Here is a 22,725-nt window from a genome sequence, read left to right as displayed (position 1 = left end):
CAAATAGCTGCCCCCAAATGCGTGTGTGTTAAAGATGGAAGCTCTAGGTCAGGGTCTGAGAGACAGCCTGACACGTGGTAGAATACATAGATTACTGTGTCTCAAAGTGTGTTCCATGGAACATTAACTCCAGACCTGTTCCTGGAGAAGAGAAAATCCTTTGTATTTGAGGGGAAACGTTACTATAACCTTCCTTTGGGGAATTCATGTGTGTATTAGCATATTAAAGGCTCTCATAAGGCCTGCAATGCAGAAATCTATTTAAGTTTTATCTGTTTAACCCAATGTTTCCTTTAATTCCAGAACATTTTCTTTGTTCATAACACCTGTTAACATCTCCTGAAAGTGTTTATGTAGTAGACTCATCTGAGAAAAGCAATTTTTGAGCCATTAAAGCTTCTACATTGGAAAAACTAGGCAATTGATGATACTAGATCAATTCAGAATGCAATTCGAGCCACTTCCCCCCTAGGAAACAAAGTGAAAAGAGTGGATCTCATGGAATTAGGGGAGAAGTAGACCCAGAATTCATGGGGGGGTGGGTGACTGTGAACAGGACCTGCAGAAGAGGTTTGGCTGTGAATATTTCCAAGGCCCCTTGACCTGTGAGATTCTGTAGTGAATGGTTCCAGCTTTGGCCAGCTTAACAGTGTGCCAGGCCCTGAGGTCTTGAGAGCATTGCCTTTTTTTCCATTGAAATAAGTTTGCTGGTTTGGGACCATTCAAAGGATCAAAATAAAATCTACTTACCAAAAAAATTACCTTTGTTTTATTAACTAGGGGTTCAACTCACATGACTGAAACTCCTTCAACAAATGTTATTGAGCATCTGCTCTATTTTTCTGTACACTTTAGGGGACAACAGATGACCAGAGCCCAGCCATTGAACTCATAGGGTAACATAAATGGTATCCATCTGAAGGGTCTAAGGTGGACTAGCTGTTTGATATGGGTCTACTTCCTTTCACGTTTCACATAGTTCTGATCAAAATGAGAGTTTGAATATTTTTGCGCTTTTGTGTTTATTCGTCATAATCCTTTTCTTCTCCTGGAAGTTTTCACCTTAAAATGAAGTCAGGGAGAGATTTTCATAGCCTCTTGGTCCTGATTAGCCACCATACTTGTTTTAAAACAAAGATACCTTTAAACAAGAAATTACAGTAGGAAGTACTTGATGCATTTGTGTTTGTATGTCTATGTTTATATCTTTATTGAAGGAGAAGAGGCAGAATTAGAACACAGTGATTGGCAGAGGTATATAAATTTATACTTCTTTTCAAATGTAAAATATTCTGGTTGGATAACTTTAGTCCAGAAAAAGAAGGATCAGAAAGCAACAGCTTCATGCAGAGCTGGAAAAGAATCAGACGCTCAAACAAACGCCCATCCACTGAGCAAGTTAGGCTCAGACATCTAATGGAAAGATGGGGAGCAAGAACTGAGTGAAGGAGAAGGGCAAGATTTATGGCATCTGCCTTCTCTCTACCACCTGAATTGCTTGCAGAGCCTCTGACTTAAGTCCTTGACCACTCTGGCATGCAATAGTCCACTTCATTCCAAGCATTCCTTGAATGAAGAACAACTATGACTCATGGCCTGTCCCTTAGAAGTCTTTGCTGGTGGGCTGGAAGCTACGGCCGGGTTCTTAAAATCCATTGGCCTGGGCCGGGTGCGGTGGCTCACGCCTGTAATCCCAGCACTTTGGGAGGCCGAGGCGGGCGGATCATGAGGTCAGGAGATCAAGACCATCCTGGCTAACACGGTGAAACCCCGTCTCTACTAAAAAACAGAAAAAATTAGCTGGGCGTGGTGGCGGGCGCCTGTAGTCCCAGCTGCTCGGGAGGCTGAGGCAGGAGAATGGCCTGAACCCGGGAGGCGGGGCTTGCATTGAGCGGAGATCACGCCACTGCACTCCAGCCTGGGCGACAGAGCAAGACTCTGTCTCAAAAAAAAAAAAAAAAAAAAAAAAAAAAAAAAATCCATTGGCCTGGAATAACATGCTGGGATTTGAAAAAGAGACACAGAAGAAAAAGAACAGTAAATACCATATATATGAACATCAGATTTTGTTAAAATAGAAATACTACTTGTCTTCTGTGTGTCCTACTCAATTTATTTAATAAATGCATAAAAGGAAACAAAATAGGGTGTACCTTGAAGTTAGATTAAATGAAAATTAGATGGGGCGTTGAAAGGTAGTGAGCAGCCACCCTTCTGAACCTTCTATTGGAATTTACCTGACTACTGAGCAGAGAAGAGCTTATCTATTTTCCAAAGGCTTCCAGCTCAAATTGGGCTTCAGTGACCTTTAGCAAGTTAATTAGCCTCTGTGCACCTCATTTTCTTACTCTGTAAAATGGACATAGTCACATCTACATCATTGGCTTGTTGGGAGATGTGAAATAACAGAATCTAGTGCATGTCTGGGCACAGTATATACTCAGCTAAGCATTCTCCCTCCTGATTTGGTAAAGAAACAGATCTCTCGTCTTCAAATCCTGGATTCGGTAGGGAACCAATATGTTAGGGGATTCAAAATTTTCTCAGAATTCCTCAAACGCAAAGAGATGGGTCTGGCCCATCTCAAAGGTGCCGATGGGCACTAAGAAGGGTGGGGGCTGCTCTTGTGTAAAGTTTCTAGATTGATTCAACCAATCTGTCTCTCTCTCTCATTCACTGGCTTGCTCACTCCCTACAGTGCAGGAGGGGACGGCTCCTTGGAGAATGTGACCACCTTACCTAGTAAGTAACCATCAGGGGCTTGATTGTGTCTGCTGTTCCATCCATCTGGCCCCTTGGCTTCCCGAGAGTGCCTCCCAGCTAAGGAACAAATGACATCTGCCTTATGGCCCAGCATTTAAGTAGGAGACAGGAGGCGATCAAAAAGCAGCCGAGGCAGGTAAAATAAACACCAGATTTAGAGCCTGAAGATTTGAGTTCAATCCCTGGTGCTTCAATCCCTGGTGCTGGGTTCAATCTCCAGTGTGCTTGTCAGGTGACCTAGGGCAAGTTACCCGCTATTCTTAGCCTCAGGCTTTTCCAGCAGGCCCAGGAGGTGCTGAGACAAATTAGGTAGTGACCCTTCAATGCACTGTGAATTGTATTAATACAATTTAATACAAGAGTGAGAGGCTCTTGCCACCCTGGCCCACCTAGTCATCAGGTCATTTCAACTTAGGGCGGCCCCAGCTTATATCCAGGACACACACTGCCTCCCTGCCTCTCCCCAGGAAGCATGAGGATGATAACACAGCCCACTTTGGGGACCTAGGTCCCACAGTACCAGAGAAGCTATTCTGGCTTTCTGTTCTGAGCCATCTGCATCCCGTTCACCTTCTCTTCCAGATATCCTTCGGGAGTTTAACAGAAACCTCACAGGCTACGCCGTGGGCACGGGTGACGCCAATGACACGAATGCATTCCTCAATCAAGCTGTTCCCAGAGCAAAGGCTGAGTATGGCATTTGGGGAGGGAGGGAGCCTGCAGAGTAGGGAGTGGAATGTGGATGGTACTCTTTAAGATCATAGCGCTGGCCTCTATGTGCAAAGGGGCACTTAGCCACTTGTGAGGCTCAGGCCGCCCTCCCCTGTGATGAAGGTTGTAACAGGCAAAGAGGCTGTGGCCTTGGAGAGATGCGATACCCCTGCAGGTTCAACTCCTGACCTTGCCTTCATGTGCAGCATGTTCTCATAATTGGATGAATCGACTAACCTTATCCAATGTTTACAACTCACCAAGGCACAACAGTGCTAGAGAGATCCACTCCCCCCAGAACCTCACAAGTGGCAATTTCCCAAAAAGATCAGAGAGGGCCAACCAAATGGATGGGGCAAGCCTTCTGGCCCTAGAGGCGTCTGGAGCAGAGTCATGTCCCCTCCCTAGCCCCACTATGGAGCTAACAAGAAATGGAATGGAGAAGCCCAGAGGTACCCAAAGAAGAGCAACTGCCCAGCCTCCTGGGGCGGTCTCCAAAGGGGCCCCCACCCTGCTCCTAGAGGCCCCAGCAGCCTAGGTCTTCTTGCTCTGTGCAGCTCCTGGCTCAGCCATCTGAGCCTCTGTCACATGTCATCTTCTTGCTCAGGCCCACACCTTCTGGTTGAGGGGTGTGGCCCCCAGACCCACTCCCTCAGCCTGGAAAGACTCTTGGTAATAGAAACAGCTGGGGACAGATGGTCCCGCCACCATGTCCTGAGAGATCACCTTGCTATGAATCCCTCCCACCCAGGTCTATAACAGGGCCCTGAACAAGTGGAAGTGGGGAGCTCAGATGCCTGAAATCTATTCCTTCCATAAATTATAATTTTGGCTTTTTTTTAGATAGAGTCTCATTCCATCGCTCAGGCTGGAGTGCAGTGGCACAATCTCTGCTCACTGTAACCTCTGCCTCCCGGGTTCAAGTGATTCTTGTGCGTCAGCCTCCTGAGTAGCTGGGATTACAGGCTTCTACCATCACGCCCAGCTAATTTTTGTATTTGTCTTAGAGATAGGATTTCACCATGTTGGCCAGGCTGGTCTCAAACTCCTGACCTCAAGTGATCCACCCACCTTGCCTCCCAAAGTACTTGGATTACAGGCGTGAGCCACTGCACCCATCTTTTTAAAGATGGGGTTTCACCCTGTCACCTAGGCTGAGTGCCGTGGCATGATCTCAGTTCACTGCAACTTTCACCTCCCAGGCTCAAGCAATCATCCGACCTCAGCCTCCCTAGTAGCTGGGACTACAGGCATGTACCACTATACCTGGCTAATTTTTTTGTAATTTTTGTAGAGACGGGGTTTTACCATGTTGCCCAGGTTGGTCTCAACCTCCTGGACTCAAGCAATCCACCCACCTCAGCCTCCCAAAGTGCTAGGATTACAGGCATGAGCCACCAGGCCTGCCACCTTCCATAAATTCTAAACCCAAGCACGTGTAGAGCACATATGATTCCCTACCTCTTTCTGAAAGAAACATTTAGATAAGTTTACCAAAAAAATGACGTAAGAGAAAAATCACAGCCATTGGAGGAAATAAAGAGGAAGCATGTGTGTCGACATGAACATTTTTATGGTTATTATGTTTGAGCATCAAACTCAGCTTCCTGGCAGCCAGAGTGAAAAGAGGAAGCATGCTAAAAGTTTCATAGGTCTAATTTTAGGATCTAATCTAGTCTTCCAAAAGAGATGAATGGTTTCTTAGCATGGAATCCTAAAGGCCCTTTTGCATGTGGAGTCCCAGAAAGGAGACCATGAGCAACAAATATAATTGGCAGTACTTTGACTACAGCTGCAGGACAGACACATCATTGGCTTTTCAAATGATTATCTTTTGTAATAGCTTTCCAGAAGAGGCAAGTCGCTCCTGGTCTCTGAGCCTCAGGATCTCTGCCAGCTCATGCAGTGGGGATGATACTGTAGAAGCCTCTGGTTCAGGCCCTCTAGGAGGAAAACTATGGGCACTGTTCCTCAACAGAGGATGGGTTTTCTCTCTTTCTCAGGGATCTTATGAGCCAAGTCCAAACTCTGATGCAGAAGATGAAGGATGATCATGTGAGTCAGATTTACCATTATTTCTAAACATTAATTTTCTAACCCACTAAAGTTGTCTCCAAACAGAGTGGTCTGCCATGAAAAGCAGTGAGCCCCATGTTATTAGAGGCATTCAAGCAGTGGTCAGACAGCCCCCTGACAGAGGTCCTATGGAGGAGGTTATGTCAATGGGGAGAGCTTTGTTGCTGGGTACAGCAACGTTGAAAATTCCTCTCGATGCTAAGATTCTATGGTCTATAAATAAACCTCTAAAATTCCTTCAGTTCAGAGATGCTGATTCCATTATTTCAAGTGGGCAAGGATGTTATAGAGGGTTGAATGGATTTCCTAGGGCAGGGATATTTTCATTTCCTTGTTGGAAATTATCAAGCATTTTCCTCCCTCCATATAGAGAGTAAATTTCCATGAAGACTGGAAGGTCATCACAGTGCTGATTGGAGGCAGCGATTTATGTGACTACTGCACAGATTCGGTAATTGGGGCCAGGTCCAGGCCTACTTGTTGTTCCTAACTTTGCCCAGTAGGCATTGGAGATCTTCCCTGAGAACGGTTCCTAAAACCAATCCTAGGATTATCCAACTACACCTATTTCTGCACATATACACATACAACACACACACACACACTTCTTACCCCACCAAGGTTCTTGGCACCATCTCCATGTCCTAGGTAGTGAGGTAGCAGGTGGCAGATATATGGTATTTCTACTCCTCTCTCTTATAACTCCTGAGAATTCAGAAAGAGGAAACTGTAGCAAGCAATTGGAAGGAGGAGTCTCCACTTTCTGCTCCTGAACCAAAGCTCTGGCTAAAGGTTCCAGTCTTCCCACTGGCCCATCTTTGACAACAGCAAGTAGTCAACTGTTCATCCCAGATTTTGACATGGTGAGCTGGCCACAGCTGGAGGCTAGAGGGGGAACAAGTCCTCAGGGCTGGAGCCAGAAGGGAAGTTGAGAACTGCCCCCACTGCCCTCCCACCCTGACCAATTCCTCCTCTTCCTCCTTCCTGTCTCTTTCTAGAATCTGTATTCTGCAGCCAACTTTGTTGACCATCTCCGCGATGCCTTGGACGTCCTGCATAGAGAGGTGGGTGGGGGGCTCCCACAAGCTGGTAACAGCTCGAGCATGGTGAGGGTGAAGGTAGATGGGTGGAAAGAATGGGAGAAGAACCCCCTTCTCTCAAGGAGACAGCCAGGGGCATGGGCTCCTTCCCTTTTCAGAGGTTGGGATCTAACCCCAAGGAAACCTTATTTTATATGGAATCAGCCCAGAAGGGTCTCAGGTCTGAAGAAGGGAAGGCTGTTCCCCCACCACTACCTGGGACACTCCTTGGTGGAATTGTCTAATGTCTCCCCACTACTATCCGGGACATTTTCTGGTGGTAGCAGCCGGGTGGCCCCCAGGCTGGGCACTGCCTTCTGAGCCACAGGGTGTGTCTAGAGCAAGCCCCTGTCTGGTCCTGCACCAAGCAGCACATTCCCCCTCCACCACCACCATCTTCTGGCAAGGACAAGCTGCCCTGGCTGCCTGAGACAGGGCACTCTGACCACCAGATGCTCCCCTGGAGGGCTGAGTCCACGTGCCTACTCAGCAGAGTTAGGCCAGGTTGGGCTGGAGGGAACAGGTCACCTATCTCACCGAAGGTAATTCTAATGTATCTGGGCTCACTACATGATGGCTAAACAGAGATGATCTCTTAGTCTTTATTGTCTCACTCCAGGAGGTGTCATTGCCGCTGCAGCCCCTTTGGGTGGCACCCATGGAGTTGTGTGATGTACGGCCTGTAGGGCCCTATGAGGTAGCCCTGTACAGATTCCTCCTCGGAACTCAACTCCAGAAAGACCAAGTTGGATTGCTAAAGGAACCCATTCTTCGGGGCCCTGAGGCAGCACCAGGAAGAAGCCCCCAGAGCCCCCCTCTCATCCGCAGCTTTTCCCTTAGGTGCCCAGAGTCCTGGTCAACCTCGTGGACTTCCTGAACCCCAGTGTCCTGCGGCAGGTGTTCCTGGGAAACCCAGACAAGTGCCCAGTGCAGCAGGCCAGGTAGGCAGGTCCTGACTGTCCCCACAATGGAGATGCCCTCACCTCCTGGTCTGGCCCACGTGCAGCGGTGATGCCTCAGGGTCTTTGTGACTTGGTCTATCCATGTGTCCAAGTCTGTAAAGGAGGACTTCTGCCAGAACAATCTGCTTCCGGGAGGCTGGAGCCATGACTCCCCTGTTACCCAACCTCAAGGTGCCTGGCAGGAACTTCTATGATACCAGGCAGCCACAGAGGGGAGGGATCAAAGCTGGGACAGAGGCTGGTGTTTGAGAGACAGGATAGCCTAGACTGTGAACATGGGCAGTGGTTAGGGATGTAGACGTATGTGGACAAACTGTAACAGAAAGCAAGGAAAAGGTACGAGCAACTCAGTTACCTTCAGGGGAAGAAGAGAATTAGGAGGGACACAGGGAGCTTCAAACTGGGAATGTTTTGTTTCTTAAACTGGGCCATAAGCACATGGGTGTGTGTTTTATTGTTCTTTATATCTTACACATCTATTTACTCAGCAAATCTTACAGAACTTCCTGTGTACCAGACATTGTTTCAAGTGCTTTAGAAATCTCTCTTTTAAGTAGATGTGATGGTGTGAAATAATTCATGATGAAACCAAAGGGGATACAGTAGAGCACTCATGTGAAAGAAGGAGAGGTCTAGGGCATAGCATCAGAGGCCCCAAAATATCAGCTCCAACACCAGACGATGCATTTTCTTTTTAATTAAACACTAAATTTTCACTGCCCAAATTCATTTGCTCAGCTGAATAATCGGTTGCAGGCCCAGCACCTGCAGTCCAACACTTGTGCTCTGTTGGCATGAGAGGGTGCTCATTCCCACACCGGCTCCCTCCCTTGGTCATTCTCCAGTGCCCCTGCCAGGCCTGAAGCCTGCCCCTGAGCATGTGCACCAGAGCCTCAAGGCTTGCGTGCTCCTAAACCAGGGTGGGAGGGAGCCTCTCCACCCCTCCCCTGAACCTGGGCAATCAGAACCAGCCCCTGATGGAAGCCTGAGCTCTGGGGCCTCCTGCCTCCCCTTCTTTGCACAGCATTTTGTGTAACTGCGTTCTGACCCTGCGGGAGAACTCCCAAGAGCTAGCCAGGCTGGAGGCCTTCAGCCGAGCCTACCAGGTAAGACCAAGAAGGGCACCATCCTGTGTCCACTCCCCTACGTTCACTCTAACACACAGCCCAGAATCCCTAGAGGAGGCACACAGGGAAGGAAGAGCTGGTCAGGTCTTGCAGGGAGACAGGGAGCACCCTGGGTCCCTTCCTCTGTCTCATGTGACTGTGGTGTCTCAGGCGCCCTGGTTGGAATCATCCCAGTAGGATCCAGGTGGAAAAACCCTCATGGCCCAGCTACCCTTGAGGGCTTAACCCCAACCCCTGGCCGGTAGCCCTGGATGCCTCATGAGATCACCTTTCCCTCCCCCACAGTCTCACTCCAAAGGCAGGTGCTGAGCCTCTGGAGGTTCTTCCCAGGTTTTTATCCCTTTTGGGACTTCCTGCCTAGCCCTTCAGAGATAGTAGTCTACCTACAATCAAAACAAAAAGGTGACCCAACCTTTTCCAGATTCTCTGGAAAGGGACTTGCCATCAGGTGCATTTGTGTTCTCAAGGGAAAGGCTGAGTTGGCCCCTCCATCCAGGGAGATGGGCTGCCCACCACCCCTGCTCTTGCCTCACTGGATCCTGGGCCCACCCAGGGCCTGTGCTGAAGACCCTGTGCATGTGTCCCCAGAGCAGCCTGCGCGAGCTGGTGGAGTCAGGCCGCTATGACACGCGGGAGGACTTCTCTGTGGTGCTGCAGCCCTTCTTCCAGAACGTCCAGCTTCCTGTCCTGGCGGTATGTCCCCTGCCCTCACCCATGGTGCTCTTTTAGAGGAAGAAATTCAGGCAGAAATGCCAGTTGCTTCCATGGGCATGTGCATAAAATGGGAAAGACACAGCTCTCCAGATGCTGTGCTGGCAGATGCAGGCTCCCTGAAGCCTGAGCCACATCCGTATATGCGAGGCTCCCATGACCCCGTAACAGCCTCCATTGTGTTGAGCACCTACTAGTGCCAGGCACTGTGCTTCCCATAGATAAAACTGTCACATCTGCCTTTGGAAATGAGTGTGATCATCCTCATGGAACACAGGTGCAGAGATGTGAAGCGTCCTTCCTAAGATCATTTAGGAAATAAGGGACAGGGAGGCCAACATGAACACAGCCAGCTCCAGATGACTAGCTTTCTGCCACGCACGTGGTCTCTCTCGTGGGCAACACTGCAGTTATGAGGGAGCATTCTGGGGGTTCTCTGTTTCCACCCAGCCCATGCCCTTTTCTTGGTACTTCCACTCGGAACAGAAGAGATCTATGAGTGGACCAGGTGAGGACTGAGGTCTGTCCCCCTGGGCTGCCATCCCAAGAGCCTTGCCTAACTGGAGGGAAGCGGGAAGGAGAGCAGCTCTATGCACCCCCAGCACCTCCAGATGAAGAGGCTGGAGTCAGGGGACCCAGCTACCCAGGCCTTCCCCAAGGCTTTGTTCCATTCTCCCCACCAAGACCACCAGGACCAGCAGACCAAAAGCTGGGAAGTAGCTTTTCCCAGCTGGCTGGCTGAGACTCTCCGCGGGACCAGGATCCCACTCCTTCATCCACGGCGTGGCCTCGGGCATTACATGAATGTGCCCAAAAATAAATACGACAGTTTTCTAATTGAATAAGGGGCACTTGTAGGGTCAAAAAGGAAGGTTGGGGGTTGGGGGTCTCCCAAAACTATTCTTTGTGGGATCGCTCTGATCTCTCTCTTAAGGTGAGTGGACCCTGTGGGGGCTGGTGACCTGGAGCACTCCAGGGGAAGGAAGGTGTTGAGTGGTTGGTCCCAGGGGCCAGGTCCGCTGGTGGTGGCTCCCTCTGAACCAATAGGATCTTGAGAGGGTATGTTGGTCTCTTTCAGGATGGGCTCCCAGATACATCCTTCTTTGCCCCAGACTGCATCCACCCAAGTCAGAAATTCCACTCCCAGCTGGCCAGAGCCCTTTGGACCAATATGGTAAAATAAGTGGGGTGTCCCTTGTTCTCTGGGGTTCTAGTCTAGGGCAGAGCACCAACCCCTATAGAATGGAGTCTTGCAAGTGAGGCTGAGGGGCAGTGGCTGGCACATCTGTAGGCATCTGTGCAGTTGGAAATGTGGAGTTCTTAAGAGTCTGCTCAGTCTGGGCTCGACTGCACCCTTTCCTCAGAGCTTTGAACTGTGAGAAAGGACCTCTCTACAGAAATGCAGGCCAAAAACCCCACATTCATTCAATTTTCCCTATGTGCCAGCCACCATATAGGCAGTTTAAGCCATGTTATCTCATTTAAGGCTCTCCACATCCCTGCTAGAGAAGCATGACAAGTCTCCAAGGAAGCTACTCCCAGAGAAGCAAAGCGACTGGCCCAAAACCCCACGGCTGGCAACTGGCAGAGCCAGAAGTAGGAGCCAAGCCCCCTGAAATCGAGTTCTGAGCTTTCCCCACTGCAGGATTCTGCCAGAGAATGTTCATTTCCATGGAAACAAACTACTACACCCGTGTCTCTCTTTTCTTCCCTGAATCAGCTTGAACCACTTGGAAGCAAAACAGAGACCCTGGACCTGAGAGCAGAGATGCCCATCACCTGTCCCACTCAGGTAATAGGGCAGGACCTGCCTGGCTCCTCTCCACAAACCAGGGCACACAGCTTGCCCTACCCACTTCGTCCTCCACCACAGCTTCCTTGGTACCCATCTCGCCCCCTTACTGAGGCCTGAGAGATTTGGAGAATGGACAGGGGAGGTGAGAGGGGAGACGAGAGTGCAGCTGCCATTGGGAACAGGAGATGCAGCAGGGAGAGGAGGCCTGGGCCCCAGCAGAGGGAGAGGATCCTGGTGAGAAAAGTGGGCTCCTGAGAGAGGAAATTGGGATGCCAGGAAAATGGCAGGAAGGCTTCTTTTAGCAGTGGTGCCTGGGGCAGATGAAAAAGTCTGACTGCAGGTTAGAGGGCCCAGGCAGGAGCCAGGCAGGCTCAGGAGCTGTGGTTGGAGACAGGAGAGCGGGGATTAGGGAGATTCCACAAGGAAAGGATCACAGAGGACAGCCAGCAAAGGGCAGAGCCCGGAGCTGTATGGAGGAGGGACGAGGATAGGCCTACAAGGACACAGCAGCTCCAGGCTCCTTTTAAGGAGGAATCCGTAAGTGCTTGTTAAGCTTGACTTCAGGCCTGGGGTGGGGGCAGGTTCCCGTTGTCTTCAGCTCCTGTTTCTAGGCCCTGTCTTATGGCTTTTTAACCAAATAAGGCCAAGGCCAGAAAGCCCTCAGCAGCAATAAAAGCAGAAGGCCTGACCCAATCTGGGAGGCTGGGTTTCCCTCCTAGGTTGGCCACACCACCCTCTCCCACCCTCCTTGCTGGGGAATGGACCTGCAGCTCCCCTGTGTGTCTGCTGGGACTCCTGAGAGAGTGGGCACCCCTGTTCGCATGCCTGCTCCCTGTCTACTGCCTGCCCTACCCCCGTCTTGGGCTCAGGCTCAGTCTTGTGTGCCATCAGCCCCATCAGGAGAGCTAGAATGGCAGGAAGAAGGGATGGGAAGTGAAGATAGTCATAGCAGAGGGCTCAGTTGCTGGGTCTTGTGCTTGGAGCTAAGGAGATTGTCAGATTCTGCAACAGCTAGTGCAACACAGATGCCTCTAGTCCAGGTGGTCAGATGCTGGCCAAAGGCCTGGAGCAAAACCTTAGAGGCCCCTACTGTGCCAGGTGTAAACTCTTTAACTGCTTTCTTAAGGATGCCTGGGGGTTCTAGGGGAGAAGCCAGGGAACGTGGATAGTGGGGGCATTTGAGGACTCAGAAATAGCCATATTGTAGATATTTCAATATTTTACCAACCCTATAGCCATACTGAATATCGGCCGTGGAGGGCCCTTTCCAAGCTGTCCACTGCCCTTCCATTACATGACAAAAGCAGCCATCATTTGCTCTTTCTTTCAACAAATGTGTATTGAGTACTGAGTTGGAGCCTAAGCACTGGGTCAGTCACCCTGGGCTTCAAGGCAACTGTCACCCTGGTGACTTCAAGCCCTGTCACCCTGGGCTTCAAGGCAACTGCTTCCAGGCTCTGTCCCAGATCAGGCAGAGACCCCCAAAAGGAGGCTGTTCCACCCAGCAGCATCTTAAGCTGAGTGGGCTCAGCGCCTCCCTTCTAGACAGAGCCCGATGGAGCTACTGCACTGATTTGCAGAGGTGAGCAGATCCAGCCTCGTGGAACCAGTAGAAGCCCAGCCCGGGTGAAGCTGTTGCTAAGCAACCTTGGAGCCCATTCTGAAAGGGTCCATCTGTTGGCCAGCCCAACTTCACTGTGTTCTGAGCATTCTGCATTCCTCGGGTCCCATCTGCTCCCTCCCATGTGCCTTGGAGTGATATAAAAGTCCACCAGCATCTCAGTGTGAGCTGACAGGGGCCAGGCAGCACATATTTTTGTCCTAGATGTGTCTAAACATAGAGGCAACAGGCGACAGGCAAGACGCAGTGGGGGGTGGGAGGCAGGAGGCCGAGATGGCTGTGAGCATGAGCTTTCTCAGCCTCCTCCCTTCTCCTCCCGTCCCCAGTCTAACTGCTCATACATTCTGCGTGCCAGGTATGGTGACTTAACTGCACACCGTGGATTTCTGTTGTACTTTCAAGTTGGACAAATTCTTTTAAAGACAACTTTTGACTAGCCATTCTGTGGACTGAGCCTATACTCTGCCTTAATGGGCTCTCTGCCCACTCCTTTCCTAACCCCAGGGCAGCTGGCTGAATGCCTGGTCCTTTTTTTAGCTTTCATTCTTTTTGACCTCTCTGAAGCCCTTGTCAAATGTCACCACCTCCCCCTTGAAATTCACTCCTTCCTGGGTTTGTGGACACTAAATTGCCTTGATTTTTCTGGTCTTCTGTTTGCTTGCCTTTAATGACCCTCCTCCTCCCTTTCCCCAGTCTTGAAAATGTAGATATTCTCCAATTTTCATGTCTCCATTCTATTTTCTTTCCTTTTTCACTCGCTTTTTGAAACAGGGTCTTGCTCTGTCTCCCAGGCTGGAAGTGCAGTGGCGCAATCACAGCTCTCTGCAGCCTTCAACTCCTGGGCTCAAGCCATCCTCCCACCTCAGCCTCCTGAGTAGTTGGGACTGCAGGCATGCACCACCATGCCCAGCTAATTTTGGTTCATTTGTTTTGGTAGGGGTGGGGTGTCTTGCCATGTTGCTCAGGCTGGTTTTGAACTCTGGACTCAAGTGATCCACCAGCCTCGGCCTTCCAAAGAGCTGGGATTACAAGGGTGAGCAGCTGTGCCCGGCCTCTCTTTTCTTTTCTCTCTCTCCACATCCTCTCACTCTGATACTTATCCATTTCCAGGATTTCCTGTAAAATTTCTTTGTGCTGGATTCCTCAGTCTCTCAATCTGTGTCTTCATTTCTCCTTTCTCGAACTCCAGTCCTCTATTTCTGACCTTTAAAATACATTTCCCCTTGGATGCTCTATCTGGTATAAGGTTACCCAAAAGGCAGATTAATGTATGATCAAGCAGGAGGGGGGCTGAAATAAGTTCATGTATTGTACCCTATCTTTTCTTACGACAATAAGCCGAAGTTTATCAAATTCCCTTAAACTTACTTTGTTGTTTAGCAGTGTTTCTATATTGAATTACATATAAGTGACATTGTTATCTTTTTGATGCTCAGAGCTTCTAAATCCAATCCTGCCATGACCCCACCACCATCTCAAGCTTAACATTCGTTCAAAAAATAATTTTCTGAGCAAGGAATGTCTAAATAGGAACTAATTCTTTGTCTTCCCAAACTCTCTGTTCCTTAGGAGTTCTCTATTTCTGTCAACGTCATTGGGGTTTTCAAGCTCTACAGGCATGAAATGTCAGGGACCCTATCTAATCGGATTCTTACCAGTCTTCCAGAATCTAACAGGATTCTTCCCACCTGTCCCTCTTCCTGTTCCCACTGCCACTGCAGGGGCTCAGATCCTCATCACTTTGTACGTTAAAGGCTAACTAGTCCCACCTTCCCACCATGAAACAATAGACTTATGTAATCTTAGGTTCTCAGTAGGGAGGGCCTTAGACTTCTGTGGATGCAATCTCTCATAGAATAATGGAATTCTTCTACCACATCCCTCCCAAGACACCCTATGGCCTCTGCTTAAATGTTCACACTTTCTTTTTTTTTTTTTTTTTTTTATTTATTTTACTTTAAGTTCCAGGATACATGTGCAGAAGGTGCAGGTTTGTTACATAGGTATACATGTGCCATGGTGGTTTGCTGTACCTATCAACCGGTCATCTAGATTTTAAGCCATGCCTGCATTAGGTATTTGTCCTAATGCTCTCTGTCCCCAAATGTTCACACTTTGTTACCACCTGAAATCAGTGTAGGTAAAGAACCAGCACTTTTCTGTTTTTTTAATTAATAGTGATGGGGTCTCACTCTATTGCCCAGGCTGGTCTCAAACTCCTGAGCTCAAGCAATCTTCCCACATTGGCCTCCCAAAGTGCTGGGATTACAGGTGTGAACCACCACACTCAGCCAGAACTAGCACTTTTGGAATGGAATGGGATAGAAAACCTCATAGGACATCCCATGAAATACCATTATGTCCTCCTGCCTCTGACTGCCACCACCCAGCTGAGAGTCTTCTCAGTTCCAGCCACTCATTGCACACATGGCTGCCAGCTCCTGCCTCATATGGGTATTTCTCCTTGGAATGTGGCCCCTTGTAAGGTGGTGACTGTACATCTGGTTTGATCCAACCAGCACAACCAGAGAAGAAAATCACCCCTCCTTCCCCATGGAACTACACCTGGTAATGCAGCCAGGATGTTGATGGCCTTGTCCCACAGCCACTGACTCACGTTGCTGACTCACATCAGGAGGCTGTCTGGGCTCTGCCTCCCCAGGCAGCCCACACCGTCTTTGCATGGCTGGAACTACTAGACCGGTTCCTTGTTCTACCATTCAGTCGGCCCCCCTTTCTACTCACGGGGGCTCCAAACCTAGCCTTCAAGAGCCAGTCAGGCTCAATCGAACCCCTCTTTCACGTCATCTGATTGGCTCCAGGCCTTTAAACCACTCTGACTCATGCATGCACCAAATGGTCAATGGTCAATAAATCCAGCTAAAAACAAGCCCAATAAAACCCAATAAAAGCCCATTAGACAGGAATATAGGAGCTGGGGGAAAAAAAGAAAAGAAGGGGAGGGGGAAGAAAGCCCTGAGGCACCCCGGCTGCCTGCCTGCCACAACCCCGAGCTGTAACTGTTCTTGCCATGGCCTCAGTCTGCAACACATTCTAGTGTCTCCTTGACCTCTGGCCCTTTCCTTTCCCTTAGCTCTGCCTCCCTTTCCCCAACCTGTAGATCTTGTGATCAAATAGATTCAATGAAACACATTGTCCAATTGCACTCGCAGCACTTCCAAAAAGGTCAAGTTTGCCCTTCCCTCAGTGCCTCCCATGCTGGTCACAGTAGGACTGGCTCCAGCCCCTGGACCCTAAGCCGAGTCTGGGCTCCTTTGAAGTGCAGGGAGAATGCCACTGACTCTTTTCTCTGAGGACCCTCCATCTCCAAATCTGTCCGCAGTTCCTCAGCAGGTGCTGCACTGACTGGCCACGCCATTCTCTGATGCTTCACTGCCTTAGCTTCTCAAGTCTGTCTCCCCACCTGAGCCAATTGTGAGTTTCTTTCTCTCCTCCCCTCATCCTGGCACCTAGAAGTGCTCTCTAACGCTTGAGCTGCTCAACCAGCATGGGGCACTTATTTATAGAATGCTCCCAGATCGCCCTGTCTGTTAGTGAATGCTCAGGGAATGCTTACTGTTAACCCGAGACAAGCCCAAGTAGCTACATGGACCTGCCACCATAAGCCCTCTTCTGTCTTACGCTGTTGCAGAGGGTCCAGGGCTCACTTCTCCCACTTGGCCCTGAGTACCTCTCCTTGAAAGGATGTCAGGGGCTGGGCGTGATGGCTCACGTCTGTAATCCCAGCACTTTGGGAGGCTGAGGTGGGTGGATCACAAGGTCAGGAGATTGAGACCATCCTGGCTAACATGGTGAAACCCCTAACTCTACTAAAAATACAAAAAAATACAAAAAATAAAAAATAAAAATAGCCGGGTGTGGTGGCGGGTGCCTGTAGTCCCAGTTACTCGGGAGGCTGAGGCAGGAGAATGGCGTGAACCCAGGAGGCAGAGCTTGCAGTGAGCGGAGATAGCGCCACTGCACTCCAGCCTGGGCGACAGAGCAAGACTCCATCTCAAAAAAGAAAGAAAGGATATCGGTTACCAGCCCCTGTTTCAGACAGGAATGCTGAGACCAGAGGAAAGGGGAGACTTGTCGGGTGCCTCAGGGAACCAGGATCTGAGCTGGGGGCTGAGAGCTCTGTGTGGGTGGACTCTGTCCTCCCAGTCGCTGCTGTGTCCCTCTCTTCTTTTCCTGCTGTCTGACCAACAGGGTTTTTGTTGGCCTTACCTCCAGTGTGAGGAATGGAACCAGGCAAGAGGCCTGTCGGGTCAGCTCTGGCCCCAGTTCGGCATTCATCACTTGTTCCCTAACCTGGAGCCAGTCCCTTCCTCACTCTGGGACTCAGCAGCTGCTCATCTATAAAGTGGGGCATTTGGGGGTTGGAAAGTCAGTCATCTACAATGCCAGGCAAGAACGTGGTTGTGTACATGTGGTCAGGTATGAGACAAGATCACTTTTCCAACATTCTGGTTTTCCTTTTTTTTTTGAAACAGAGTCTTGCTCTGTTACCCAGACTGGAGTGCACTGGCACGATCTCATCTTACTGCAACCGCTGCCTCCCAGGTTCAAACAATCCTCATGCCTCACCCTCTCAAGTAGCTGGGATTACAGATGTGTACCACCACACCTGGATAATTTTTCTTTTTTTTTTGTATTTTTAGTAGAGACAGGGTTTCACCATGTTGTCCAGGCTGGTCTTGAACTCCTGGCCTCATGTAATCAACCCCCTCTTGGCCTCCCAAAGTGCTGTGCCCAGAATAATTTTTTTTTTTTTTTGAAACAGAGTCTCACTCTGTTGCCCAGGCTGAGTGCACTGGCACAATTATAGCTCACTGTAACCACAAACTCCTGGGTTCAAGCAATCCTTCTGCCTCAGCCTCTTGAGTAGCTAGGACTACAGGCACATGCCACCATGTTGAGCTAATTTATTTTTTTAATTTGTTGTAGAGATGGGGTCTTGCTATGCTTCCCAAGCTGGTATTAAACTCTTGGCCCCAAGCAATCCTCCTACCCTGGCCTCCCAAAACACTGGGAATACAGGCATGGGCCACTGTGCCAGCCTAGTTTTTTCTTCTTGTTCCCATTTTATTCTCACATTTTCAGACCATGGGCTTACTACTCCACTGAGCACATTTTGTGAGAGTGTTCACAGCCCTGGGCCCGGTTGCTGTTTCCTGATCTCAGTCTTATCAACTTGATCTTGCTTCGCTGTTATTTGTACATTTTCTCATTAGCTTTCTCCCCATTTCTCCTTTGTCTGCTTCCTTCTTCCTTCTTTAATTAACTCCTTACCTGCAACTGGGGGGACTTGGATTCTTGACTGGGCTTTTGTGAAAACTGATTGTGAAACAGATAGGTAAGTAGGGAATGAGGAGGGTGTTTTACAAGAAAAAAAAAATGACTAAGATACAGGAACCCAACCTAAAGAGGAAAAGACATATAGTTCAAAGGAGGCAGAAAGAAAAACATAACAGATATTCAAATATATTGATAATCATAACACTTTCTGGAAGATAAAAAAAAATGCTGAAACATGAATCCCTTGCTAGAGAAATTACAAAGCCAAGAAAATAGACAGGTCTGAGGATTAGGGAGCTGTTCAGTTGCTAGGAGAAACACAAAAGCGCAGACCCCAGACTGCAATGGGTATGAAACCCTCTGCACGATTTTTGTTGTCCATCCCTTGCCAAAGCTGTTATGTAAAACTCTCCGGGGGAAAGAATGAAATTATGTTTATACAGTTCTATATAAGTACAGAAGAATCATGTTAGATAAATCTACAGGGCAGGATTGTTAGTTTTTCTCCTTCTCAAGCAAACTTCAGTGCTGCCAGATAACCTCTCCATGTGGCTTCTTTTCTCTTAGAATGAGCCCTTCCTGAGAACCCCTCGGAACAGTAACTACACGTACCCCACAAAGCCAGCCATTGAGGTAACCCGACTCACGTCTGCCTCTCTCAGACACAAAACCATTTCCACCTGCCAGGGGCTTGGGTGTGGTACAGGGTTCAGAGTATTCACTGAAGCAGAAATGTACTTCTTACGTATGGGGATTGGAATGTGCAGAAAAGGCTCCCGGACCACGAAGCCCCAGGATTGCCCTAACATGTTCTCAAGTTGCTTACCTGATGTCAGCCCCCAAGCAGAGGAAGTGCCTGTGGATCGATTTTCTTTGACCTTGGCAATCCTGGGCTCACAGACATGGTTACTTGCTTAGGCAGCTCAGCCTCTCAAGAGGGAGAGGCAGCGGGTGTGATGTGGCATTGACTTCTTGGAAGGTGGAGGCTGAGTGGGAGGGAACTACAATTCCGGGGATGGGGCCCAAAAGGAAGTGGAGGCATGCTCATGTTCACGTTCCTGTGGGCCCCTAGGCCTTGTTTGGTTCAAGTCAATCATTCTAGTGCTGAGGATTCAGAGCCCATGGTTAATTCCATTGGATTAACCATGTCTGTGAGCCTAGGACGGCCACTGCAAAGACGGCCTGGAGGACCCTGGACTACACCATGACTGGCAGTCAGGTCTGGTCCAGATCAGGTCTGTTGGTCACCAGGATGGGGTTCGACCAGCAGTTTCAGGTCCAGATCAGGTCTGTTGGTCACCAGGATGGGGTTCGACCAGCAGTTGCAGTTTCACACCTATATTATATCCAGTCTCATGTTAGGGGCTAGAAGGCATGCAGAGAAGTATCGAACATGGTCCGGACCAAGGGAAGTAAGAGCCCAATAGAGTTTCACAATTATTCAACACACACTATGTGCCAGACACTATTCCAGGAAGACAGAAGTGTTAACCAGACAGATGGATCCCGGCCCTCACGTAGCTTACAATCTACTGAGAAAGGTGTCTTATATACATGGCTAGGCATGGTATAATGAAGAGATACTTGCTACACAGGGAGTCAGGAACACAGTGCCAGGCAGAAGGACCATGGACCACACAGGCTCAGAAGTGGGACTGTGTTGGGTGTATTTGGGGAAGAGAAAGAAAGTCAGAGTGGCTAGGGGCATGAGAATGAGGTGGAGAGTGGGGGAAATGAGATCAGGAGTGCCAAGGAGCCAGATCACACAAAGCCTAAATTACTGAGTAAAAATGTTGAATTTCAAGTGGAGAAAGGTGGGAAGCCATTGGCGGTCTCAGGAGAGAGTGACATGATCTGGTTCACGTCTTTCAAAGATCTACCTGACTGCTATGTGTAGAATGGGTTGGCCATCAGCAGGAGTGATTGGGGAAAGACATTTTATAAGCCAGCTGAAGAAACTAACTCATGAAATTATTAAGAACTATGGGATGCTAAGCTCTGGGGTACAAGCAATACCAGATTTCTGGCTGTGAGTTATGCTGTGTCCAGCCTCTCTGAATTTTCTCAGGCTCACGTTAGCCCAGTGGAGGCTTGTCCTCATTGAACCAGTGACCAAATTCCCCGAGAATTGAAACGTCAGCCGTATCTTGTGAATCAGGCATTTCTTCATTTATTCAACATTTACCTATTGGAAGCTACGTGGCGTGGGCACTGTGCTAAGTGCTGGGTAGACAATGGTGAGCCGAATGGGTCTGGATCTGCCCTCTTGGTTCTTCAGTCTCATGCATCTTTGCTTTTGCTGCTGGAAGAGCTAAAAATCCCAGAGCTAGAAGGGTGTGTGTTTATTTTAACAGCTTTTCTACTCAAAGTAACCACAGAAACAGAATTCTGTCATCTGAGGTAACGTGGATGAGCCTAGAGGACATTACGTTAAGTGAAATAAGTCAGGCACAGAAAGACAAATACTACATGTTCTCACCATATGCAGAAGCTTAAGAAGTTGACTTCACAGAAGTAGAGTATAAATAGTGGTTATTAGAGGCTGGGAAGTGTGGATGGTGGTTGGGGAGTAGGGATAGCAGAAATTGATTAACAGAAAATTACAGCTAGATAGGAAGGAGAATTTCTAGTGTTCTATAGCACAGTAGGGTGACTATAGTTAACAGTTTACCATATATTTTCAAATAGCTAGAACAGCAGATTTTGAATCTTCCCAACACAAAGAAATGGTACATTTTTGAAGTGAGGGATAGGCTAATTACCCTGATTTGATCATTGCACATTGTAGAGATGTATCAAAATATCACACTATGCCTCATAAATATGTACACTTATATGTCAATTATAAATAATAAAAGCAAAACTAATAAAGTAGCCACAAAGAGGCTTTACCTGGGAGCTTTTTAGAAATGCAGAGTCCTGGGCACCACCCCAAACCTGCTGAATCAGAATCTGCAGCTTAAGATCTTTAGGAGATTTGGATGCACTGATTTTGGATGTGGTGCATGGTTCTTCCCTTGTGACGGATGAGCACGTTTCAATTCCAACCAGGGTCTGTTAATCTACATGGAATATGCTTATCTCTGGTTCACCAAATATCTGAGATATAGCTCATGTACTGATGGCTGAATAACTTTTTATGTTGCATTTTCTCTGAGTATTTGTCATCTGCACACAAGCATGTTCTTGAGTTCATTAAACCTTTAAACAGAAGAAATCCATCAGTATGATGAATTGAGCAATCCCTTGGAAAAAAACTAAATTCCATTGGATTTAGCAAATAATATTTAAAAGAAGTTCCATTTTTGCTCCCTCATGGTAGGAATATTTCAAGTCTTGTCTTCATCATCTGAGTGAACAGATGAGATAAGCTTTCATAGCATCTGGCAGTCAGACTCCTGGACAATCAGTCAACCTGCTGGTCAAGCCCTACTCCGTACTCAGCATGCATATATTTGAGACTTTGGGAAGATACTCAATTCTCCCCCAGATTTCTGGTACTAATCATTTCTGTGCCCTCTGCTTCCCATCCCACTCCTTCCCCCAGCACCTGGAAAATATGCTCTGTATTAGAGACAAAGAAAATTGACTAAAAGCATTCAGGGTTGCTTACATTAATTTAAAAGCATATAAGGAATAAAGCTGTTAAGTTAAATATGCAAAAAGACATACAGGTATCCAGAAAAGACAGGCAGAAACCAGGAGCTTTACAATTTTAAAATATTTTGTTATTATTCTAAAAATATTTTAATTATTGTTTAGGTTCTAGCATTATAATTAGTGTCAATTAGCTTAATTTTATAAAACACACATACCTGTAATCTCATGTTAGGCATCCAAATGCTGTGTTCCTTTGGGAGACCCACCTGTATAGGACTTCATGGTTTTCTTCCCTGCTTTGGGGCAGCCACTGGCTCCATTCAAAGCATAGATATATTGGGATAAGAAAGGTTGTGTGTGGGTGCACATGTGGAGACATGCACTATGGGTTGTGCATAGGGGTAGCTAGACACACCCATTTCTCCCCCTCTAATTTCCCTCCTAGCCCACCTATAACTCACAGTTTTTTCCCTCACATGATCCTGTATGGTGACTCATTTCTAGCCTCCATCAATAATCCCTTAGCTGGTACTTCTTGGGCTGAAGCTTATCTCCCTGCACCATGAGTGTTGGGCACTGAATCTTTTCTCCTGTTGATTTAGAACTGGGGCAGTGACTTCCTGTGTACAGAGTGGAAGGCTTCCAGTAGTGTTCCAACCTCTGGTGAGTGAAAACGTCATCATCCCCTTCAATTAAGGGCCTTGCTGAATATCAGGTTGCGGGGAGACCCTGCAAACATACCCTGGAGCTTTAAGCGGGACTTGCTAATTCCCATGCAGTGCAGACCTAGATCCTGCAGCCTACCGCCACAGCTGGGCTTCCCTGTGGAGGTGCACAGACCTCTCTGTTGAATGCTACTTCTTGTCTCCTTATAGTCCCAGTGGCAGTCCCTTAGGCCTCCCTGCCTAGTGAGGCAGGTAGAGTCAGGGATTGGGATTCTACCTGCCTGTGCTACATGACCCTGCAGCTGGAACTTTCC

The 22,725-nt window shown here is 48.3% G+C and overlaps 1 protein-coding gene across 2 annotated transcripts in view; it reads left to right on the top strand.

Annotated features, from left to right (window-relative positions):
- The window catches only part of PLB1 (phospholipase B1), a 154,208-nt gene that overhangs the window by 105,689 nt on the left and 25,794 nt on the right, over positions 1-22,725 (top strand). For both annotated transcript variants that reach the window (XM_030799599.1, XM_030799600.1), the window contains 12 exons: positions 2,699-2,742; positions 3,346-3,454; positions 5,478-5,529; positions 5,921-6,001; positions 6,549-6,614; positions 7,470-7,570; positions 8,616-8,697; positions 9,307-9,411; positions 10,508-10,603; positions 11,150-11,221; positions 18,714-18,779; positions 22,349-22,409. In XM_030799599.1, coding sequence (XP_030655459.1) covers positions 2,699-2,742; positions 3,346-3,454; positions 5,478-5,529; positions 5,921-6,001; positions 6,549-6,614; positions 7,470-7,570; positions 8,616-8,697; positions 9,307-9,411; positions 10,508-10,603; positions 11,150-11,221; positions 18,714-18,779; positions 22,349-22,409 — 935 coding nt within the window. The remainder of the gene's footprint in view (positions 1-2,698; positions 2,743-3,345; positions 3,455-5,477; positions 5,530-5,920; positions 6,002-6,548; positions 6,615-7,469; positions 7,571-8,615; positions 8,698-9,306; positions 9,412-10,507; positions 10,604-11,149; positions 11,222-18,713; positions 18,780-22,348; positions 22,410-22,725) is intronic.

This window comes from Nomascus leucogenys, chromosome 19 (assembly GCF_006542625.1).
Source record: "Nomascus leucogenys isolate Asia chromosome 19, Asia_NLE_v1, whole genome shotgun sequence".
NCBI lineage: Eukaryota > Metazoa > Chordata > Mammalia > Primates > Hylobatidae > Nomascus > Nomascus leucogenys.
This window is presented reverse-complemented; position numbering and strand designations above follow the sequence as displayed.